The following is a 22,002-nucleotide window of genomic DNA, read 5'->3' as shown; positions in this document are numbered from 1 at the left end:
GCAACAATATCTTGTGTACTAACTGGGCTACAATTCTGCCAGTACACCTTACAATAAAATGCTGGCTTGCAACTTCCAGGTCCCATATGTCAAGAACAAAGTAAGTCCAGAGCAAAACAAACCAGGCAAGTCTGAATTCTATGCAAGCAGTATCATTTAATGCCTTTCAATGTACATTCAGTAATTCATGTGCGCTAAAAGAATTCGATAAAGGCGGGCATGTTTTTTTACTGTACATGGGACACCTTTGGATGGTCAGCAACCTTGACTCCTCCACCAGCATCAAGTCATACTAAAATGGCAAAACAGAATAAAACAATCATATTAGACATTCATTCCAAATTTGAATGTAAAGTAGCGACAATGTGATCAGGGGCCACAAAACACATTATGTACTAGGAAGCAAAAGACTAACAATTTCTAAACATGAAGGTAACATAATTGTTGGGGTTTTACGTCCCAAAACCACAATAATATCATGAGGGACGCCGTAGTGAAGGGCTCCGGAAATTTTGACCACCTGATGTTCTTTAATGTGCACCTAACTCCAAGTACACTAGCATTTCACCTCCATCGAAATGTGACCGCAGTGGCCGGGTGGACACATGGGTGCACATACAATCATGAGGCATGCCTTAGTGGAGGATCTTGGATAAATCCAGACCACCTGGGGTTCCTTAAAGTGCATGTGCATAGGTGTTTCTACATTTCACCTCATATAAATGCACCTGCCACAGCGGGCAATCGAACCCGCACCCTCGGAGTAGGACTGACGACTCTTGGGTAATTTGCACAGCACAGTCTACAACCAACAGGCAATGATATTGCCCTTGCATGCTGCCAACTTGCCTTTCAATCAACGACGCCTTCATAGTGGTAGTGATGGCTGCAGGAGTAGCCTCATTCAGCCGGAAGACGCTCTCCACTACTGAGAGCTCTGTACTCGTAGTATCCATGCCACAAAAAGCACACCAGTCATTCACCACCATCCCTGCACCCACTACGTCACTGCCTCGGTTCACTGTGCCCGCCTGGGCAGACACAAAACATGCTGTCAGAGCCCCGACAATGCAGTACCACAAAATAGGACATTACAAAACATTAAGAAACAGCAGAACTTTTCATTTATTTCCTGGCTCAGAAGCAAGAACTGCAGCTACGGACAATTCTTCATTTTTATTTTTTATCACAACAAGCAAATGTTTCATATCATTTCAGTGTAAGTAGTCTTTATTAAGTGTTTCAAAGCCACTGCAAGAGCGACAAGATCTGTCACTTTGAAGGAGTACTGACACCTTTTTTCGAAGGCAAGTTTACTCTGCCATACAAATCTCCTGTATGCAGACGGCTCTGAGCAAGTGTGAAGCTCAGCAAATGCTGATAAGATATTTTAATTTGACATTAAAGTGAATTTTTCCATGGCGCTCCTACTGACATTGACACTAGCTTGACGTCAGGCTACAGTACAAATTCTGGTGACTTCACGCAGCAGTCTGGCTAGTTGTGTGACGTTAGGTACCAAAACTTCCAAGATGTCCGCATGTGCGCCATCAAAACTTCCAAAATGGCTGCTTTGCGTCCCCAACGGAGCCACGGTGCGGAGCGGCCATGGAAACGTCACTATATATCGTAGACGCACGTGACAAGAAGCTCATACAGTGTTGTGACGTCGGGGTACAGTAGGAACCGAAACTAGCTTTTAAAAACAAACTGTAATTACTTTTCCAGGGTGCACTCGCACTTACCACTACCTTTTCTAGCTTTTGAGGGCTTGACCTTTCATTTGACAAAAAAAAAAAAAAAAAAAAAACGACAATTGAAAATATTCGTGTCAGTACCCATTTAAGCTTTTTACTTTCACAATACAAAACCGCACTGCTTATCTACATACTATACAGCCCACACTGGCTCACACTACACTTTGCCATTTGCATGCCAGCACTAGTGAGTGAAGAACAGTGGCAACACAAATATCACTGAATGTGACACAAAATTGCTACTTACAACAAGAGGGACCTGTAGAAGGGAAGAAAGCTCTCCTTGGTCTTCAATGGATGTCCTTGGGTGCACCTTCACGGAAGATAAGGTTTTCATATTTGCAGTTAGAAATCAGATTTGTTATGTAACTTTCAAATACCATTTACAGTTACCAAAACACATGCAATACATGTGTGTTAGTGCAAAATGAAACAAAATTTTCTCTCCTGACAATCAACATGTAACAAAAAGCTATGTAAACAGTTTTGGAGCAATAATGTACCATTATAAACTGGCATAGTGTTTGTGTACTACAGCATAAACTCCTGTTAGAATAAATAGCATACGACATGCTGGTTACTAGAAGAGGAAACCGTCAAATTTTAACACATTGTGAAAAAGAGTGCTTAAAAAAAATTAGGTCAGATTGCTGCTAATGTAGATAGCACAATTAGGTTATGAGGGCCACTTAGCAAAGGCCTCTAGATTAATCTTAATCACCTGTGGAATTTTGAAAGTGCAGTCAAAGCACAGCAAGGCAGTTTTCTGCATTGTGCCACTATCAAAATTTAGTCCCAGCAGTTGCAAATAGAGCTCATGGCCTTATGCAGCACAGCGCAATACCACAGCCACTGAGCCACAGTGGCAGGTGCACGCATGCTCTTGCTGTATGTGCGCTAAGACAAAAAGCACAAAATGCGTACAAAAACATATGACAGTGAGTCATAAGCTAGAGGAGCATAGATCCGAAACAAGAAAAATGGCATAAAAGCATATTATGCAGATTAAGTGTGCTCTTACCAGGCCACCTTGATTGCTGAGGGCGCAGTAACTGCCAACAAGAACATTTCCAGCTATTGTTTGCCGGAACACCTCAACTTTAAGTACGTCAGCTATAATTTCTTCTGTTTCCTGAAAGAATACATATCATAATAGAAGTCATTTTTAGTGATTTCTAAAGCAGAAGCAAGAAGGTAATCATCATAATGCAGCTAACAGCTCTTATTACAGCTGTAAGTTGCACATAAGTAACAAAACTTGTTTTTGACATTCTGTTTACATAAACTGTTTTATACACAGTGTGCTATGTGGAAGCTACACAAGAAGTTTCATTAACAAAATGTGCATCTCCGTGCGTTTCGTGGTTGTACGTGAGCCTGCTCAAAAGGCACCAAAGTGGGCCGCAAATGTAACACCCAAAAGAAAAACAATGAAACACAAACCGATTTAAAACATCATATCATTAGCCGTTTGCTGCAGTTTATTCTTCTTCAACCTACAAAACTCTTTCATATACTACCCTGTCTGAATAAAAAACAATTTCATGTAATAACTGCTAAAAACACCAAACAATTTTTTTGTGTGAATGCAGCTAGTGTAATAAGTTTCACTAGTCTTCACAGCATTGAACACTATGTATGAAATGGAGTATAGTAGCATTAAACAAACCACATAGACATTTCTTATAAATGTACACACACATTTTACCAAGAAATATGCACATTCAAATCATTGAACAATTCCATGCCTAACATGTATATATTTAAACAAGACACTCAGTAAGAATGACTAAAAGCTTGCACACGTCACTAATACATAGCATGAATATTAGGTGACACAAGCAGATTCTGTACCCAAGAAGTCAAACGCTGTTAGGCTTTCACTAGGACCCAACTGATTTCCTAGGCAAGCAACATGCAAGGTTCTCTGTTGACTGGACTGACAACTGGCAAGAATGTGCGATTGGATCCTGGTGAAGTTGAAAAGATGGTGAATTATAGCGACAGATTCAAGCATCCTTCTCGCGATTTGGACAGGATTTATATTTTTAAATCGCATTTAAAAGTCGCAAAGAAAAAAAAAAACGGTATGTCACGCAGCCTAGCGGAACACCTTTAAATCTGGATTATAGAGTCATTCACTTTGCTGTACGCAGTCCGATACTTTCATGCGCACCATAAGTCATGCTCAAATTTAGAGTATGTATATTATTATCCATCCCCGCTCTATTCTGTATGAGGTAAAAGGAGTTGCACGCTGACAAGCGGCACTGCTTTCGCGGCAACTAATGGAACATGTTGAGCCGCGGCATATGCGTGTGGAGTGCACGCACGCACAGCAAACCGCCACACAAAAACACTAACCGCTCGCGCTCACCTCCCACTGTTTGCAACATGTGCTGTGTGTATACGACTTCATAGTCGCCACAGATAGAAAAAATTTTATTATAAATATTTCACGGAGTTTTCCCTATTGCCATTCCATGATTAGACATTCTGATCACTAAGCACTCCGTGGTGCTAAGGAAAACCATAAAAATTGGTTGTCAGTCCCCTTAACCCTTTTAGTGCAGTGTCTAAGTATACTTGTCTAGCCACCAACGCAAACCTCTGGCAGTGCCCAAGATAATTTATGAACATGAAGCCTCTTGCCCAGACAAGGAACATGAACAAGGAGGGTACATAAAACAGCTCTGTGGAAAAGACACCACACAGCACCGTGTCTGTCCATTTTTCCCGTTCTTGTTCTTAAAGGGACACTAAACAGCAAAACGATTTTTCTCGCATTAGTAAAGTAGTCTTCCACGATACCAAAAACACCACGCTTGCTGCGAGTAGACGCTTAATAAGCGAGAAAACGTGCAAAAAGAAGCCAATTCATTCGAATCTAAGCCAATTCATTCTTTCTCTTTAGTGTCCCTTTAACTTTCGCTCCCCAGTGTATGTGTCCCCATTTCCTTGGCCCTTGTCTAATCACACTGTTGCAACCATTAACCCACTATACCAACAGACAACTTTTCTTGGCGAAGAAAAGCAAAGGTACGGGGGCAGAGCTTCTGCACAAGTACTCCTATACGAAGTAGTAAAGTTTGGCATGCATTTCGTATGCTGTGGAAAGTGATGGCTGTGCGGCATCGCGTACCATTTGCTTTGCCTGCTCAGACCGCCATTTACAGATAAAGTTCGTCACAAGTTTCTGAGGCAAGCACATGGAAGAGCCAGAAGGTGACAGACGCCCATTTGAAGATGCAGACGCCATTTATCCTTTGAGGTACACGTAAAAGGTGCAACATTCCACACGTGTAAAAGCGTTAAATGACATTGTATAAAGAAAAACAAAAATATCTCATTGGTGTCTGCTGCACAGAACTACATTCATAGGTGGGTGGACTCGTGTAATTTGGCTTTGTAGCCTTCGCTTCGTTGCCAAGAAAAGTTGTCCACGAGTATAGGTCAACAGTGAAAGGATAGGTCAGAAGCAAAGAGAAATGAAAGATGACAAAACATTATGAGAAACGTTGCAATTGAAGCACACAAAATTGTAATGCATGTGTGTAAAGAACCAAACCTTGTCTAAATCAGGGTGTGTCAGAGCAACGTAATCATTGCAGGCGATAACGTTTCCAAGTGCTGATAGGCGCTCCTCTATCCGCTGTATCTTTACACTATCAGGAAGAGAGTTTCGAAGATGCTGAAGTTCCTGATCAGTCGTGGTGTTGGGCACAAGCAAGCCATGTCGATTACCTGCGCATGCACATAAATAGATGTATATTAATGTGTGCTAAACACTACCGCTTCATTCACGCTGATTAATCAGCCAAGTGCAGTGGTTACAGGCTGCACTGTGACCATCTCGAAAAAATCTGAGCGTACTATTAGGCACTAGACAGAATAGGGCATAAATGAGAAAAAGCACTCTGTCTACCCAGAAAACAAAGACGACAGGCAGCATTTAGGTCAAAGAAGAAAAATGTTGATATCATGACACCTGCCCATGTGACAAAGTCATGGTTTGGCTTGTTAGCACTGACTGCACTCGGCTAGCTGAAGCTCTTATTAGCATACTTAAGATCGTTTAGGCGCAAGGAGCATGAGGGGAAGCAATTCAATCGGGTGCACGCATATTCTTTGCACTATGGTGATTATATGCACCACTGCCACCCCTAAAAACCATCACTGCCATCAGTGAAGCACATGTGCATGAAGTGTAGCCAGAGCAGCCCCGCCCCAGGCAGACACTTAAACATAAGGCCACAGCTGTGGTGCTATTGACATATTCTTGAAGGACACAACAGCACGTGCCTTAAAAAAAAAAGGAAATCATCAAATAGATCTTTTAAAGAACGCCTCTGACAGCACTGTTCACATGGACAGAGGTGTCTATGCTCTAATGCCTAAGAAGCAGACATTACACAACAAATTGCAGCATCTAGGTAGTTCATTAGGATTAGAAATGTATCTTAGCTAATGCATACTTAGAATAGTAAGTGAATAAAATTGCTCCCACATGTCCCCCAAAAATTAAAATGGACAGTTCAAAAGCATTCTCAGAACTTTCCATTTCAGTACATTATCACTGTATATATATACTACACACACACACACACACACACACACACACACACACACACACACACACACACACACACACACACACACACACACACACACACACACACACAGAGGTGGTCATAGATCGGCAAAAAGTGTGAAGCTCACTCAGACTTACTCATGGAATATGTTTTGCAGTTAGGGCTCACTCGGACTCAGACTCACTAAATTTTTTCTCAACCGGACTCACTCGGACTCAAACTCACCAAAATATTATTCACTCGGACTCACTCAGACTGATGGCTCGATCCGAGTCTGAGTGAGTCGACTCACGAGTCCATTAGCATATAATTAGCTTTTTTGACCAAGGTGTCTATGCTCTTTAACACCAACATCTCGCATATTCGGTGCTCTACTTGGCGCCTTTAATCTCGCATCTTCAATGACTTATCAATGGTTGCAATCCAGTAAGGATATTTTTATTGAAGGAGGTGACTCACACGAGATATTTTTATCAAGAACTTCCTGTGAAAGAGTTTGTTGGGGGGAGGGCAAGGTACACCCCCCTCCGTAACTCACACCTCTGATCAATAAAGATTAAGCTGGCGTATGAACGCTAGTGCATGAACTATGCGAGCATAAATGTGATCCGACATAAGGCTGATAGTAGGGCTGAAGTTGAGTAATTAGATAGGACTGTGGGTCGGCAAGAAATGTGGCGCTCACTCAAGACTCCCCAAAATTTTCCTCAACCAGACTCACTCGGACTCAGACTGATTAAAATTTTTCTCAACCGGACTCACTCGGTCCCAAACTCAACAAAATATTAGTCACCCGGACTCGCGGCTCGATCAGAGTCTGAGTGAGTTGACTGGTGAGTGAGTTTGCTGACACATGGAGGTGGTATGCATGCAAAACTATTTTTCTTAAGAAAGTCTTGAGAATGTCTTAGGTCTTAGTAATGCACGCCTCTAGGAATGGCATCTCTTTCACATACAAAAAGAAGGATCACTGATGCAATCCACCCCATCTTCTTTATGCAAAATCCTGCCAGTAATACATTTCTCTGTCTTTGAGCTCGTAAAGCCACAGTAGGCATTAAAAAAAATAAAAAGTGAGGATGCCAAACGAACAATTGTACCACTTTGTCTTTTGGTGAAATACACTTGCAGGTCATAAGACGTGCCACTGTCCTGTGGAAGTGGCTAAACCAGAAGACGTGCAAAACGACTTAAGAGAGCCCATTGAATCGGGAAAGAAGGAAGTATAACTATTGGTAGTGTCTATATTGCCGGCTGCCGGTCAATTATATCGGTCGACCGGTTGCCGGCAGTTCTTTCCTATTGGTGGCCCGCGACAGCGTGACCTCTGCGGGACGGCCCCATTCGAGTTTTTGTTCGTGTGTCGGATCGTACGCCATCGGCTGTTCGCACGTGTAGTCGGTAACGGCGCTCCACGTGAACGTGGCTCTTTTTCTGGTCGCTGCCACTTGGTAACACAAGAAGTGCACGCTTCCTGAAGTCACAGTCAAATTGACGATGGATTGGCGGCCTCGCGATACCGGAGATGCCAGCCTCGGGCGTCCTTTGACTCCTCAAGTTGACCAGCCCGCACGCCTGCCCCGCAGGGGCAGGCGCGCGGGCTAAACAGCGCGTGGCCGCGACAGCGGCCAGTAGCGCGTGACGGAGACCCTGCCAACCGGCCATTGAGCATCAGCGAAATGGCCGCACTCGCGAAGTGAGGGCGAAGCCACGATTAGTTTTCCGCGCCCGAAGGGCGCAGAGGGCCTTCACTGAGCAACAGGAAAATAATGTACTCTCGTTTGTGGAAAACCATCGATGTCTATAGCGTTGAAACGTCTCTCGAAGCCAGGCAAAGCGCCTCAGTGATACGGGCATCATGCACAATCATGCACATGTATTGCCGGCACGACAGGCTCACCGGAAATGTGCCGGCAGATAAGTCGCATGGTAATGGACATCCAATAGGGAAAAACTGCCGGCAACTTTCTTTCCTGGATAATATGCCGGCTGCCGGCACTATAGGCGCGGCCATAACTATTGCAGTCGCAAGTTGTTTTGGGAAGCGAAGTTCTTGACGAAAGCTTGCAATGAGCATGCTTAATTGTTACTGGAAGGATCATTATAGACCCTTTTCGAAAAAGGGCGCCCCTAGCGCCGCGCACGCAAACTACAGTCTGCCGCCATTGTGAGGGCACCGCAGCAGACGACGTAGGCTTCGGCAACATGCCAGTGCGTGACATTTCAGCACCGCCGAATCGTGAACTGTCATCAACGTTTTTCGTAGAGATGGCGTGCTGCAATGGTGCAGACGTGCTGCGTTCCCATGTGCCACCATCGAGGATATCGCGACGAGAACAGCGATAAGGTACGCAATAAAACTTGAACAAACGCACGTGCTCTCTATCCGTACGTGATGTCAAACGGACGTGCGGAAGGGCGCCGTTTTGTAAACTCGCTACAGAAATGGACCTGCTTATTTCACAGCGTCATGCGTAGCCTTGCTTATACGAATGAATAGTCTTCTCCTGAGTGCCTGCATGCGGTGAATTGCGATAGATTGTTTGTGCAGAAATACTGCGAGGGTTCATAAGGCCAGCCAGAAAAATAAAAATGAAGTTGCGTATCGTTCATTTAGTAGCAACAGTACTCGCATATCGTAAGCCACGTGTCAACATTTTTTAGTACATAAAAACAAGGACGTAGGCAGAAATTTTTTTCGGGGGGGGGGGGGGGGGGGGGTGCACCACCTTGATCTGAAGTGGGGGCCGGGCAGGCAGATGTAGTCGAGTGTCATTTTGTGCTCTGTGTGCCACGACAACAAAAAAAATTTCGGGGGTCACGGGCCCGGTGTGACCCCCCCCCCCTGGCTACGCCACTGCATACAAATATACCCAACGCGTGGCGTCCGGAAAATAGTTGCGTGGTGTGGCTTGCGGCAGCAGACAGGATTTTCACCGGTTGCGGTCGCATAGCTGCGCGATAGTGACGTCCTTCCTTTCCATCGGTGAGAAGTTTGTAGCTTCGGCGAGCCCTTTTTTTCCCGGTCTGGGCGCGCACGCGAGTTGGCTGTGGTCACGGTCCCGCAACCGCGGCAGTCGAGCCAAACTGCTCGTCCAACCCTTTGAAGGGTACAAAATGTTGCTCATTGTGCAGCGGAAGCACCTCAGAAAGACCAACGGAGAGTACTAAGAGCTCGTTCAAGCACGCAAACGGTGAGATTTCAGCGGATGACACGGAGAACTAGCCGCCACCACAAACATCACAGCACTCACGCATTTGACGGCTCGCTTTCCATGCCCTCATCATGGCGCTGGCTATCCCACGCTCCTTTGCGAAGCGAAACTGACGAAAAGCCCACCGTCAGGTGGCGTATTTATGAAAAAGGTCTATAGACCCTTTTCGAAAAACGGCGCCCCTAGCGCCGCGCACGCATACTACAGTCTGCCGCCATTGTGAGGGCACCGCAGCAGACGACGCAGGCTTCGGCAACGTGCCAGTGCGTGACATTTCAGCACCGCCGAATCGTGAACTGTCATCAGCGTTTTTCGTAGAGACGGCGTGCTGCAATGGTGCAGACGTGCTGCGTTCTCACGTGCCACCATCGAGGATATCGCGAAGAGAACAGCGATAAGGTACGCGATAAAACTTGAACAACAAACGCACGTGTTCTCTCTCCGTACGTGATGTCAAACGGACGTGCGGAAGGGTGCCGTTTTGTAAACGCGCTACAGACACGGACGTGCTTATTTCACGGCGCCATGTGTAGCCTTGCTTTTACGAATGAATAGTCTTCTCCCGTGTGCCTGCATGCGGTGAATTGCGATAGATTGTTTGTGCAGAAATACTGCGAGGGTTCGTAAGGCCAGCCAGAAAAATAAAAATAAACTTGCGTACCGTTCATTTAGTGGTGACAGTACTCGCATATTGTGAGCCACGTGTCAACATTTTTAGTACAGACGAACAGGGACGTAGGCAGAAATTTTTTTCGGGGGGGGGGGGGGGGGGGGGCTGGGGGGCACCACCTTGATCTGAAGTGGGGGCAGGGCAGGCAGATGTGCCATGGCAAAAAATTTCGGGGAAGGGGGGGGGGGGGGGGAGGGGGGGGGGGCACGGGCCCGGTGTGCCCCCCCCCCCCCCCCACTGGCTACGCCACTGCGTACAAATATACCCAACGCGTGGAGTCCGGAAAATAGTTGCGTGGTGTGGCTTGCGGCAGACAGGATTTTCAACGGTTGCGCTCTCATAGTTCCGCGACAGTGACGTCCTTCCTTTCCTTCGGTGAGAAGTTTGTAGCTTTTCAGCGGATGACACGGATGATTTCAGCGGATGACACGGAAAACTAGCCGCCAACACAAACATCACAGCACTCACGCATTTGACGGCTCGCTTTCCATGCCCTCACCATGGCGCTGGCTATCCCACGCTCCTTTGCGAAGCGAAACTGACGAAAAGCCCACCGTCAGGTGGCGCATTTATGAAAAGGGTCTATTTATGGCGCATTTATGGCGCATTTATGAAAAGAAGTATGGCTTCTTTGCAGAAGCCATCCCTACTGAAACTGCGGCTAAGTGGGCGGTCGAGGTCCGCCTGCGAGTCAGGGAAGCAGAGGACATCCGATGGAGGAAGGCTATGGAGGCCAAGTCCACCCTCGAGTGCTACAGGAAATATAAGGAGAGCATCAGTGGGTCGCGCTTCTACGACAACAGTATTGGCAGCAGCCTCCTGTTCGAGGCGAGAGCTGGGGCTCTTCGCACTCTTGAGTACCGCAGAGGGTTCGACGACGATGTAGTCAGCAGCCTGTGCAGAGTTTGCGGTGTGGAGACGGAGACGCAGGAGCACCTCGTTCTTCGATGCAGGAGTCTCCCAACTGCTCCGGTGGAGGGCGCAACCCTCCCACAGGCGCTGGGGTTTCAAGTGCTCGAGGAAGATGGCAGCAGTGACGGTGGGGGTGGACGATACGTGGTGGCAGTCACGAAAAGGCGGCTTTCCGAGTGGTGGGCAAAGGTACGCCGGACTTAAGACCTAGGCTGCCCTGTGCGCGTCTCCTGCCTTTATTGTGTGTTTTTCATTCCGTTTTTTTTATTCTGTTTTTTTTTCCTTTTCTTCTTGTTTTCTATTTGTTTTATTATTTTTTGTTGAGGTCAGGACACTGAAAGTGTTCCCCCGTTGCAAAGGGGCAGGCCGCCAACACATCATCATCATCATATCTATAAGAACACGGGAACAGGTTGTTCCAGTGAACATTCCTTTTCTTCGAACAGGCGAGATTCCTCAAGTCTGGTGAAAACTCGCATTGCCTATCATGTATCGCATGAATATAACTTGCCTTGCATACACATTCCCGATGACTACAACATAATGTAGAGGAAAAATGCACTCTGAAAAATAAACAGTAGTGCAAGCACACATTGCCATAACCGACGTACCCACAGTAAGCCGTCCGATTATCCGGCAACCGGCGATGGAAGCGTGGATCACGGGTATGGTATCCGCAAGCTCGCCTTCGAAGATGCTGTAATGAACAACACGCGCGTTTTATTGACTCATGTGGTGGCGCAGGGTTGCTCCGAAGATAAGTCAGCTGTCTGGCTGTAGAGCAGGAAAGTTGCACGCACTCGCGAGACTTTAGTGTTTGTCCAATTCTTGACTCAGCTACAATCAGCGGCTCGACAAAGTAACGAGCAACTACTTTTTTTTTTTTTTCTAGTATAATTACCACTTAGGTGCCCGTCACAGATCTTACATCCGCAAATTGCGACATCTGCAGGTAACACTTCAATTCTACTTTGAAATACTGGACAGCAAAGCTGCTACTATGCTTCCGCAAACTCAGTTGTCTCCGACAGCTTAACAATACGCACTGCACGCATCATCGTTTGCGACTTCGCTTAACTTTAAAAGTAAATGTACTACATAACACTAAAGTAGCCACTTCGCTGACGGCGCACGTGGACGAGCAGAAAGGGCTCACCTGTAGAAGTTCTCTGACCCGCCTATGGCCACCAAGCAATACGAGTTCGAAAGTTTAGCGAACACGCCAATCTCGTTATTGTTCTCAAACTGGGCTCTTACTGCCATGTTCGCCCACAACAAAACGCACAAAGTTTTCTTCCACACTGATAGCCACAAGGGACGCGCGGCACAAACACCGCTTCTCGACGCAGGGCGCTACAGACCTCAACGTTCCCTGGCGGTGCGCTGAGACAACTCTGTGGCTGAGCCAAAGGGCTGACAAAGCGACGACATCCTGTGATAACGATCAGTAGTTTTGCAAAACAATAAAAAATGCCATTGTGTTGAAATACTAGTAATGTGCGGCTGTAGAAAACACTGATTAACATCACAAGTGAGGTCAGGCGAAAACTGCACGGGATGTCATTGCGGTTCCGGTTCCGGTTTTAGTTCTTCCTTTCGTTCATGCGTCGCTCCATGATGCGGCGTGCTTGCTTCTTTCGCGCCATGTGCCGCTGACTTCCCTGTATCGTTAAGTGCAAATTCCCCACTTTTCTGATTTGATATGGGTGCATTATCTAATTTTAAGCGGGTGCAGCAGTGGGCAACGTTTACGCGCCGTTGGCTTCTGTACGACGCGCGATGGCAGAACCCATTTCAGTCCGCCGAGATGATCTCCGACGTGCTGCAAGGCAAACACAAACCGATATTTTCCCCCACAAGTGACTGCGGTGACCACGTCGTGGTGACGAACTGCAGCGAGATCGCCATGCCTTGGTACGAGTGGAAGTACCGCATGTATTACCACGATACACGCTTCGCTGGCGGGCGCTCTTGGACACCAGCGTGGCAAGTGCAGGACAAGGACGCGACAAAGGTTCTTTGGAAGGCTGTGTACAGGGCACTGCCAGGCGACCTGAACAGGCGGACCCGAATGGCCAGGTTGCATCTGTTCACAGACGACAAGGTGCCTCGCGAAGTTATGGAAAACATCTCGGGTCAACTGAGGCAGCTCCGACGTGCACCCAAGAAGCTCGTAGAGTACTCCGATGAGGAGCAAGCAAAGTTCCCGAAAGTCTTTGACTATCCAGACGACTACATTATCAAGTAACCTAGCCAACGTAACTGTTCGCAAGTCGCTGTAGCTAAACTTGTGCGAATTGTTCATCTCGAGCACACTTTACCGTTTGCGGACATTGAATGTGAAATAAAGCGGTACTGTTCACTTCAAACTGTTGTGGGATAATCTGGTGCAAATAGTAAGCTCTCTCCGACTAACTACTGTGCGGTTACTGCAATGCAGCGAAAGGAAGAGTGCCCATTGTATGCTGCTAACCCCGCTACGCTGCCTGGCTCACAAACTACGAGAAAACTGGCTAGGTGGGCGTGGCTTAGATCTGGAAAGCTACTAAGAGCCGCACGTATGGATTTTTTAATGAAAATTAATATGCTTAATGAAAATATGTTGAGAAAGATGCTTGAATTTCTCAATTTGCTTATCTTTGTTAACACAGCCAGGTGGACATACTAGCAACAGTTTTTTAATTCTCTAGAATTAAGGTAAACCTCACTAAAAGAGTAAATGCATGCCACTGAGGAGGTTTAACTGGTATCTGCAAGAAACCTGCTTTGTACTAGTGGCAACCATAGTTCGGCAGACTAATTCATGAGTCATTCGCGGCAACCAGTGGAGTCTACTCACTCAGACTCGGATCGAGCCGCGAGTCTGAGTGAATATTTTGGCGAGTTTGAGTCCGGTTGAGGAAAATTTCGGTGAGTCCGAGTGAGCCCTAAGCGCAAAATATATTTCTTGAGTGAGTGTGAGTGAGCTCCACACATTTTTGCCAACCTCTGGTTCTATCTGAACAACTTCAGCATTAACATCAGCCTTATGTAGGCTCGTGTTTTTACTTCCATCGACTCGCACATACTTCAAAGCACTAGTGCTCATACACCAGCTCAATATTTATTGATCAGTGTTCTCTGATCAATAACTATTGAGCTGGCGTACAAACGCTAGTGTGTTGAAGTATCTGTGAGTAAAAGTGAGTATCAATGTGAGCCGCCATAAGGTTGATAGTAATGCTGAAGTTGAGAAGCTATCACCATACATTGGCAAAAAATGTGGAGCTCACTCAGACGCACTCATGCAATATATTTTGGCCTCAGGGCTCACTTGGGCTCAGACTCACCAAAATTTTCAACTGGACTCACTCAGACTCACTATAATTTGTCTCAACTGAACTCACTCGTACTCAGACTCACCAAATATTACTCACTCAGACTCAGACACATGGCTCAATCTGAGTCTTGAGTGAGTCGACTCATGAGTGAGTTTACCGACCTATGCGGGTTAGTCATCTCTTTCAATAAAAATGTCCTTACTGGATTGCAACCACTGATAACTCATATTCGAAGGTAGGAGATCAAAAGGCGCTAAGCAGAGCACCATTTATGCGAGATATTGGTGTTGACGCCATGGTTGAAAAAGCTTATTATGCGCTAACTGACTCACGAGTCGACTCACTCAGACTCGGACAGAGCCGTGAGTGAGTTTGAGTGAGTCCGGCTGAGAAAAATTTTAGTGAGTCTGAGTCCGGTTGAGGAAAATTTTGCTGAGTCTGAGTCCGAGTGAGCTCTAAGGGTAAAAAATATTTCATGAGTGAGTCTGAGTGATCTCCACATTTTTTGCCGACCTATGGTGGCAACACTAGGTAAAACATGGTCAACTGTTTGCATAATAGTCATTGACTTTGCAGATGGCAAAATGAGTCCAGTACGCATGAATCTGTTCCTATATTACAGGAAAATTATCTATGTAGACCATGAGTGTGCAAACACAAAATCTTTTTATTATCAAAAACACTATAAAAAGCTCATTAACTGGCTCCCAATGTCTCGGACTTGCGGTGTCCAGGCTTGAGCACTTCAAATTTTACAACCTGTAGAGAATACAATGAAATTTGAGAATGTAAAAGGAAGACATTACAGGTGTTTACAACACGTTCTGTATGTCATAGCTATATCCAGAACAGAGCTGTTTCACATTTGGTAGGCAAGGAAAGACACGTTTCTCAATTGTCTACTGAAACAGCTGGCGAAGAGCATGCAAAAATTCAGGCTTCTAAGAACATTAACTTGGTCCACAACTTTTTGAGAAGTGGCAGAAATATTTTTGGATATGCGTTAATACCGTGAATCATGCTAATGGCAGCTAAATGTTCTATATTCTGAAAAGGACCACGAACAAGCCTATTTGCTCGCTATATTCCAGCGTAGCAGTTGAGAGTGCCTTCTCTCAGCTCCCTGACAAAGACAAGAGCCCAGCAGCAAGCACAATGTACACTGCAGTCCACCGTTAAAGGAAACATCACAGCAGGTGTCACCGGTAGCAGCAATGAGTTTCGCACAGGTGCAATGCACACTGTGAGTGGTGCTCTTTCGTCGTCCACTGCTGTCTGCTACTGCACTTCGAATTGTCATTAAGCGAACCGTTCATTTGAAGAAAGAGCACCACAGACGGTGCTCATTGTGCCAACGCAAAACTCATCGCAGTTGCCAGCAGGCGGTGGCACTAAGTAGCCGCCACACATTCCAGTGTTCCCTTTAACAGCGTACCGCTGTGTATACATTACTTATCACAAGATTGAGTATAGAATCTGACCAGTAATCCCGATTCCAATACCTCATCGTGCACCTATAAGCATGTTAACAGGCAAATAGAATTCACTTGATTTAATGGAGTGCAAATGTGTCGTATTAGCCAAGACATTAGGAAATAAGCACATTCTTCAACGGCTATCTATTCCATCTCTCAACACCAAAGCAAGCTTTCAACTGTACAGCGTTCTCTTATGCTTTCACCACCTAGGCACCAAAAATGGGCCAGGAGACCCAGAAAAAAATCTTACCAATAGCTATTCTCATTAAATGCCAAATACACAGCACTATCACAGAGCTCCAAAGGGCCCTAAGAGACTCTTTAGAGAGCCTCTTAGAGCTTAGCTTGGCTTTAGGTCTCATAGAAGCCCCATAGAAGTTCCTTACATTCCTTGGCTCACAAAATTTCACTGAAAAACTTGAAGCTGTCAGCTTATAATACCAGGCTCTCTGGCTCCGCAACTAGAACTGATCAGCTGAGTTAAAGGGTTTCATTTTCAAGAGATGAAGTTTCAAGGAAATCCTTCGATACACTAAATGACATCAAGCAAACATCAGCAACTACAAGCATGTAGCAGACCTAAAGACCCTTCATTCAAGTTTCCACCAACCAGGTTAATGCCTTCCATACTACCAGAAATATCAAAATGTGTACCCAATTTCCAAGAGATTTCCAGAAATGTGGCTTCATGACAGCTATACTCATCCTAAGCTATGTTGATACAAATTACATTGACAACTACACTCGTAAGCAGTAGAGAAAGGATTAGGTACTGCCAAACTATTCTCCTTCTCTGTACTCTTTCAATAATTCCCTACGTTTCTGGTGTGTAGTGGCACTTAACATCTTCTCAGCATCTGGTTCCAAGCAGTAGTGACACTTTTTGCTTTCTGTGACTGCTTTTTAGACATGCAAGCATGTAACGCCAGTAAAAACAAAAGTTCAAGAAGCAGAAAGTGTACAAATGGGTCGGCTCGACGAATGAATGAGCAAACAGCTGCACACATCAAGGGTGGTGCTACTTAGCAAAAGCGGCTGTAGCACATAGAGGCGGTTTTAGAAAAATCTACTCAGGATTAGCCTACTGCGGTTATTCAGTATAAGTCTAAATTTTCACAGATAATCAAAACTGGTCTCAACACGGCAAACCTGCAACATGAAGCTGACCATGTAGCAACACCAAAGTATGTCCATGCATATTGCTCCTAAAAAGTGAAGGGCCAGAAGTTCACAAGCACCCAGCCTTCCTTTACTGCAATAGCAGGTTTAATGGTTGTCAGAGGACAATTCAAATATACCCAAATAATCTACAACCAAATGAATCCAAAATACCTATAGCGTCTCATCATCATCATCATCATTCTCGGCCTGATTTAGTCTACTGCAGGACAAAGGCCTGTCCCAAAGATCTCCAGTTTACCCTGTCCTGTGTGAGCTTATTCCATGTTATCCCTGTGAACTTCTTAATTTCGCCACTGCATCTAACTCCCTGCCTTCCTCGAGTGTGTTTCCCATCCCTGGGTAACCATTCTGTTGTTCTTACTGTCCACCGTTAGTCTGTTCTATGCATTACATGGCCAGCCCAGGTCCATTTCTTTCGTTTGATGTCAACTAGAATATCTGCAGCCCCTGTTTGTTCCCTGAGCCATTCTACCGTCCTCCAATTTCTTAATGTTACTCCTATCATTTTACATCCTATTGCACGATGCGTGGTCCACAAATTTTTCTCTAGTTGCTTTTCAGCCCCATATATTAGAATTGGCAGTATGCAGTGATTGTATACTTTTCGCTTTAATGACAGCGGCAGATTTCCTGACATTATTTGGGAGTGCCTGCCGAATGCGCTCCAGCCCACTCCTTCCCTAACTAGTGATTTCTGGCAGGAACCCCAGAATTGCATTCTTTTTATTTTGATATGCTATGATGCTTTAAAATATTTGCTCCATTTTCTAGAACATTTTTTTCTCATTTTTTAATGTACCCTGAAGAATTACTGTACACATTACATCTTCAGCTCTTACCCTGGGATGAGTGGCTCCCATGCCTCACAAATCCCGGGACAAATGCTCAAGCATATATGAATGAATGAGTGCATTTTTTTTTTTTTTTAAGTTGGCATGAGTATGTTGGGGGTTAAGGTTAATCGCTGCAAATTTGTCCTCAAGTGCACAAACGGGAGATCCCCATTTGCCGGTCTCATGCTAAACTGCCCCCAATCAGCTCAGTACACATGTGTTTCCTAGCCTCAGTGGAATATCCAGGGTTTGCAAATACTGCGTACATAAACAGTGACATTAAACACTACATTAAGCACACAGGCACAGTAGTGCTAATGTAAGCTTAGTAGGGTAGATTACTGACTTATGCAAATACACACACACCTGCTTTGCATGGGAATCTGCAATCTTTTGTAACAGCTCACTTGTACGACCACTGCCAACAAGATCCTGAAAGAGCACGGTGATTTAATGAACAAGTAATGACAACATCAAAGAGTGAAAAGGAATGACACAAGGGTTGTGCAAGTAGTGCAAGCTTGTGCAAATAAACAACAGTAACAGAGAAAGGAGAGAGGAAGAAGACACCACCCCAGATGCTTGTCACAGTGCATGCATTGTCTTCTTACTCTGCCCCCTTTGTCTGTTTGCTCTGCTAATTATTTCCATGTGTCTACATTACAGAACAAGAACCATTTAGGAGGTGTAACCCACATCAGTATGGGTTTGGGCGGACAACAAGATGCCACAAAAATAACATGCACCAACAAAGGCGCATCAACAGGCAGCGCCTAACGGCACGAAGTGGCAGCCACTGAGCGGGGGCAAGAAAAAAAAAATGCGAATGGCCAGGCAAGCACGCGCACACGTGCTCTCTTTGGCGGCGCTTTTTTTGGAGACGACAACTCTATGGACACCGGCATTCATTTCAGCAGGCACATTAATTTTTTTTTGCTGTGTCACTTTCTGTGCCCTTAAAGAAGTTCCGACACGATTTCGAGGCACCCCAAAAGGGATATTTTTCGTTTCCATGGTATGCACTATCAACGCTTTCCACACACCGGAGCAAGACAACACATATAAAATATTTTAACTTGATTTTATTTCGTCACCCAGCATTTCTCAATCAAGCCAGCCCCACTGCAATGGACATTATCACGACGCGTCAACACAGTTCACTGGGTTTGCAAAGTCTGCGTCCTGCATGCAGCCTAAATCACAGAAATCACTGTCAGAGTCGCTGGACGACAATTCACTCATCGTTGTTTACGTGAACCACGTGCGACTGACAGCTGTTGCTAGTATGTCGCGAGTTGCAGTTTTCCCGTGACGTCGGACTTGTGTTGACACATCACTGTGAAGCCGCCCCCTTGATACCGAAACCAGAAGTGCTTTTTTAAGGTAGCGGTATTAAATATGTATTCAATGCATTCCCAAGCACTACAACTCTTTTTAGGGTTGTCGGCAACCGTGTTTTTAGAGAAACGAGCCGAAAATATTTAAAATTCGTGTCAGTACTCCTTTAAGCAAAGGAGTCTGTGGTGTCGTAGCAAGAACCGCACATGGCTGAACGTGCTTCACGTCCACACTACGTGTCTACAGCTGAATGAGAGCAATACATGTGTCCAGTTCCCTTGACAACTGAACCAGCAGTGATTTCTCTGTCAGCTGCCCAATGTCATTAGCATGACGTGGCACCGTGGAAGCGCAACATTATCTGGTTGCCACAGATAGCCGAGTTTCAACTCGTAAATATTTCTTGCTCCATGGTCTACATGCATCACATGGGGTGATGTTTCGCTATTTGGCACCTCACATTATTGGCATGCACAGCTACACCACGTAAATTCCGTTGCCATGGTCAACTATGATTTTCACCACCATCTGCATAGCATGTAGCTCAGGTCATGCACAAAAAGGTTGCCAAGTTTATGTTGCTGTAAATATGTGCAGTGCATTGGGTCATCTTATAGAATATTGTCAATAGGATGACTCGTAGTAGTAGTTGTAAGTTTTTTTGTTTACTACTGATGGTTAGACAGCCACAACTGTTTATAGTATTGGTAGTGCTAGTGATAGTCTTGTATCACTGACACCTATACATCCTGCTTTTGAGAGAAAATAAATTTTCAACAAAGAGATGCAGGAGGAGGAGGGTGCACTTGCCAAGGGGTATGCAAAGATAGATCTAAATAATGTGCATGCGTTTACAAACTAAAAAACCTAGTCAAATTATGTTAATTTATTTCAGTTGAACACAGGTTACAGAAAAACACACCTGCTTAAAAAGTGTTTAAATAAAAGAAAGATTAACAGATGTGCCAAATGCCACAGACCACAGCAAATATTAAGATGCCATCTAATTCCCTTAACCAGCCATTGCAATATGGTCATTTTGCAGAGCTTAATGCACAAATACAAGTTTAGAATGCTCAATTTACTGGAAACACATGAAAGGCTTTTTCACTCTTTCATGCTTCAACAGCGTGACAACACCCACCTTAGCAAAGGTACTACAGATGGCAAAAAGCTTCTTGCCGCAAGGTTTGTAAAGGGGGCTGCTTTGAGACACACCATTCTTTTCCAGAGCATTTGCCACAGCTACACGCAGTTTCTGAAAAATAAAAAGAAAGTAAAAAAAAAACAAAGTCCACATACATTTCTTGCATATTTGTAGCAAGCTTCACAAACAGAGCAATAACTCACCAATCGGAGTTTCTCAGCTGCTGAACCACCATTTGCATCAACTGTCTCTCTCCTGTGATGAGAATGCATATAATCACTTCATTCCTACACTAAATGAATGCAAGATAAGGACTTCCTCAGTGCATAAAAACATTCAATACTATACATAAAGCCACTTGGGCCACGCAAGCCAAATAGTGACAGCACAGAGGTGACAAACAACGCTAATCTGGCGCAAGGATTATCTAGTAGTACTCATTAATGACTAAGAGTAGCAATGAGGCTGATTGGACATGTTGGTGAACTATTATAGTAAGTGTACAGCGTGAAGATTAAATGTGGACATTTAAGACATGGACAAGTGTAACCTAAACTGAACTGCTCTTGAAACCGCCTTGCTTACACCCACATCTAACCTTCACATTGTACACTTACGATGAGAGAAGCACATGCAAAAATTGGCGCTCACAAAGAGAGCGGTCATTTTCCTTAATACTTATTCTTTTAAATGGCATATGGCCATGAGCATCATCCACTAACACATGCGCACATTTCTGTCCACAGTGTCTGGACGTGCATGCTTAAATGCACGTGTGTACATGCACACACATTATCAGCACGAAAACTACTGATGAGGAGTGGGTGCGAGTCCTTTTGCCAACCAGTGCAAGCACATGCAAGTGTGTAAGAACGTCATGTAAGCATGTACGCTTGCATAGAACAAGGAAACGTGAAGAGGGGAGATCATATACCAGAGAGGCTGTAAAGAAAGCAGTCCGCTCAACTGAGCTAATATTAAAATAAAAATGCGCTGCCATAAGTACTTCTTTTTGTCACCACCTGCCAGAAATGAACATCTTCTATGAACTTATTTGGAGAAACGAAAATGTTTTCTTTTTTTTTTTTTTTCACTTAAATCTCAAGGCTTAATCTAATAATTGTTAAGGTTTAACGTCCCAAAACCATGATATGATTATGAGAGCTGCCGTAGTGGAGGGCTCAGGAAATTTCAACCACCTGGGTGTCTTTAACATGCACCTAAACATAAGTAAAGGGCCTCAAGCATTTTCGCCTCGATCGAAAATGCAACCGCCGCGGCCGGGATTCGATCCCGCGACCTTCGGGTCAGCAGTCGAGCGCAATTACCACTAGACCACCGTGGCAGGTATTAACCGGAAGAGTTTATCATCCTCACCTACATCACCACCACCTTACGTCCACTGCAGGCATCCTTTACCTATCTCCAATTACCCCCAACTTACACTAGCTGACCCAATCATTTGCCTGCAAATTTTTCCCAGTTTCAGTAGTTGCCTGCCACCCTCGACTACACTTCCCTCCCCTTGGCACCCATTCTGGAACTTCAGTGCAGAATT

General features: G+C 45.0%; 3 protein-coding genes across 3 annotated transcripts in view; 1 reads left to right on the top strand and 2 right to left on the bottom strand.

The window, feature by feature from the left end:
* Window positions 1-136: 136 nt before the first annotated feature.
* On the bottom strand, window positions 137-12,520 carry LOC119377246 (eukaryotic translation initiation factor 6). The gene is made up of 7 exons (XM_037646811.1): window positions 12,303-12,520; window positions 11,758-11,843; window positions 5,326-5,501; window positions 2,779-2,889; window positions 2,005-2,070; window positions 850-1,031; window positions 137-292 (listed from the first exon to the last, which is right to left on the bottom strand). Exons 1-7 carry the CDS (start codon window positions 12,407-12,409, stop codon window positions 283-285), a joined length of 738 nt encoding a protein of 245 aa, XP_037502739.1. The 5' UTR covers window positions 12,410-12,520; the 3' UTR covers window positions 137-282.
* Window positions 12,521-12,735: 215 nt separating this feature from the next.
* On the top strand, window positions 12,736-13,515 carry LOC119377234 (39S ribosomal protein L13, mitochondrial). The gene has a single exon (XM_037646802.2). It carries the CDS (start codon window positions 12,849-12,851, stop codon window positions 13,392-13,394), a length of 546 nt encoding a protein of 181 aa, XP_037502730.1. The 5' UTR covers window positions 12,736-12,848; the 3' UTR covers window positions 13,395-13,515.
* Window positions 13,516-15,114: 1,599 nt separating this feature from the next.
* The window catches only part of LOC119377224 (uncharacterized), a 32,361-nt gene continuing 25,473 nt past the window's right edge, over window positions 15,115-22,002 (bottom strand). The window contains exons 17-20 of the mRNA XM_037646794.2: window positions 20,648-20,699; window positions 20,442-20,555; window positions 18,326-18,391; window positions 15,115-15,225 (exon numbers count right to left, since the gene is read on the bottom strand). Coding sequence (XP_037502722.1) covers window positions 15,163-15,225; window positions 18,326-18,391; window positions 20,442-20,555; window positions 20,648-20,699 — 295 coding nt within the window. The 3' untranslated portion in view covers window positions 15,115-15,162. The remainder of the gene's footprint in view (window positions 15,226-18,325; window positions 18,392-20,441; window positions 20,556-20,647; window positions 20,700-22,002) is intronic.

The sequence above is a fragment of the Rhipicephalus sanguineus genome, chromosome 1 (assembly GCF_013339695.2).
Source record: "Rhipicephalus sanguineus isolate Rsan-2018 chromosome 1, BIME_Rsan_1.4, whole genome shotgun sequence".
Taxonomy (NCBI): Eukaryota; Metazoa; Arthropoda; class Arachnida; order Ixodida; family Ixodidae; genus Rhipicephalus; species Rhipicephalus sanguineus.
The sequence above is the reverse complement of the archived record's forward strand: the minus strand, read 5'-3'. Positions and strand labels throughout refer to the sequence as shown.

Bases quoted from the DNA above. Each gene is read 5' to 3' on its own strand.
- LOC119377246 (XM_037646811.1), bottom strand. From the start codon at position 12,409: ATGGCAGTAAGAGCCCAGTTTGAGAACAATAACGAGATTGGCGTGTTC. The intron at 5,502-11,757 runs GTACGTCGGTTA...GTGCATGCGCAG, and splicing joins AATCGGACGGCTTACTGTGG to GTAATCGACATGGCTTGCTT. The intron at 2,071-2,778 runs GTAAGAGCACAC...TCTTCCGTGAAG, and splicing joins TCAGCAATCAAGGTGGCCTG to GTGCACCCAAGGACATCCAT.
- LOC119377234 (XM_037646802.2), top strand. From the start codon at position 12,849: ATGGGTGCATTATCTAATTTTAAGCGGGTGCAGCAGTGGGCAACGTTT.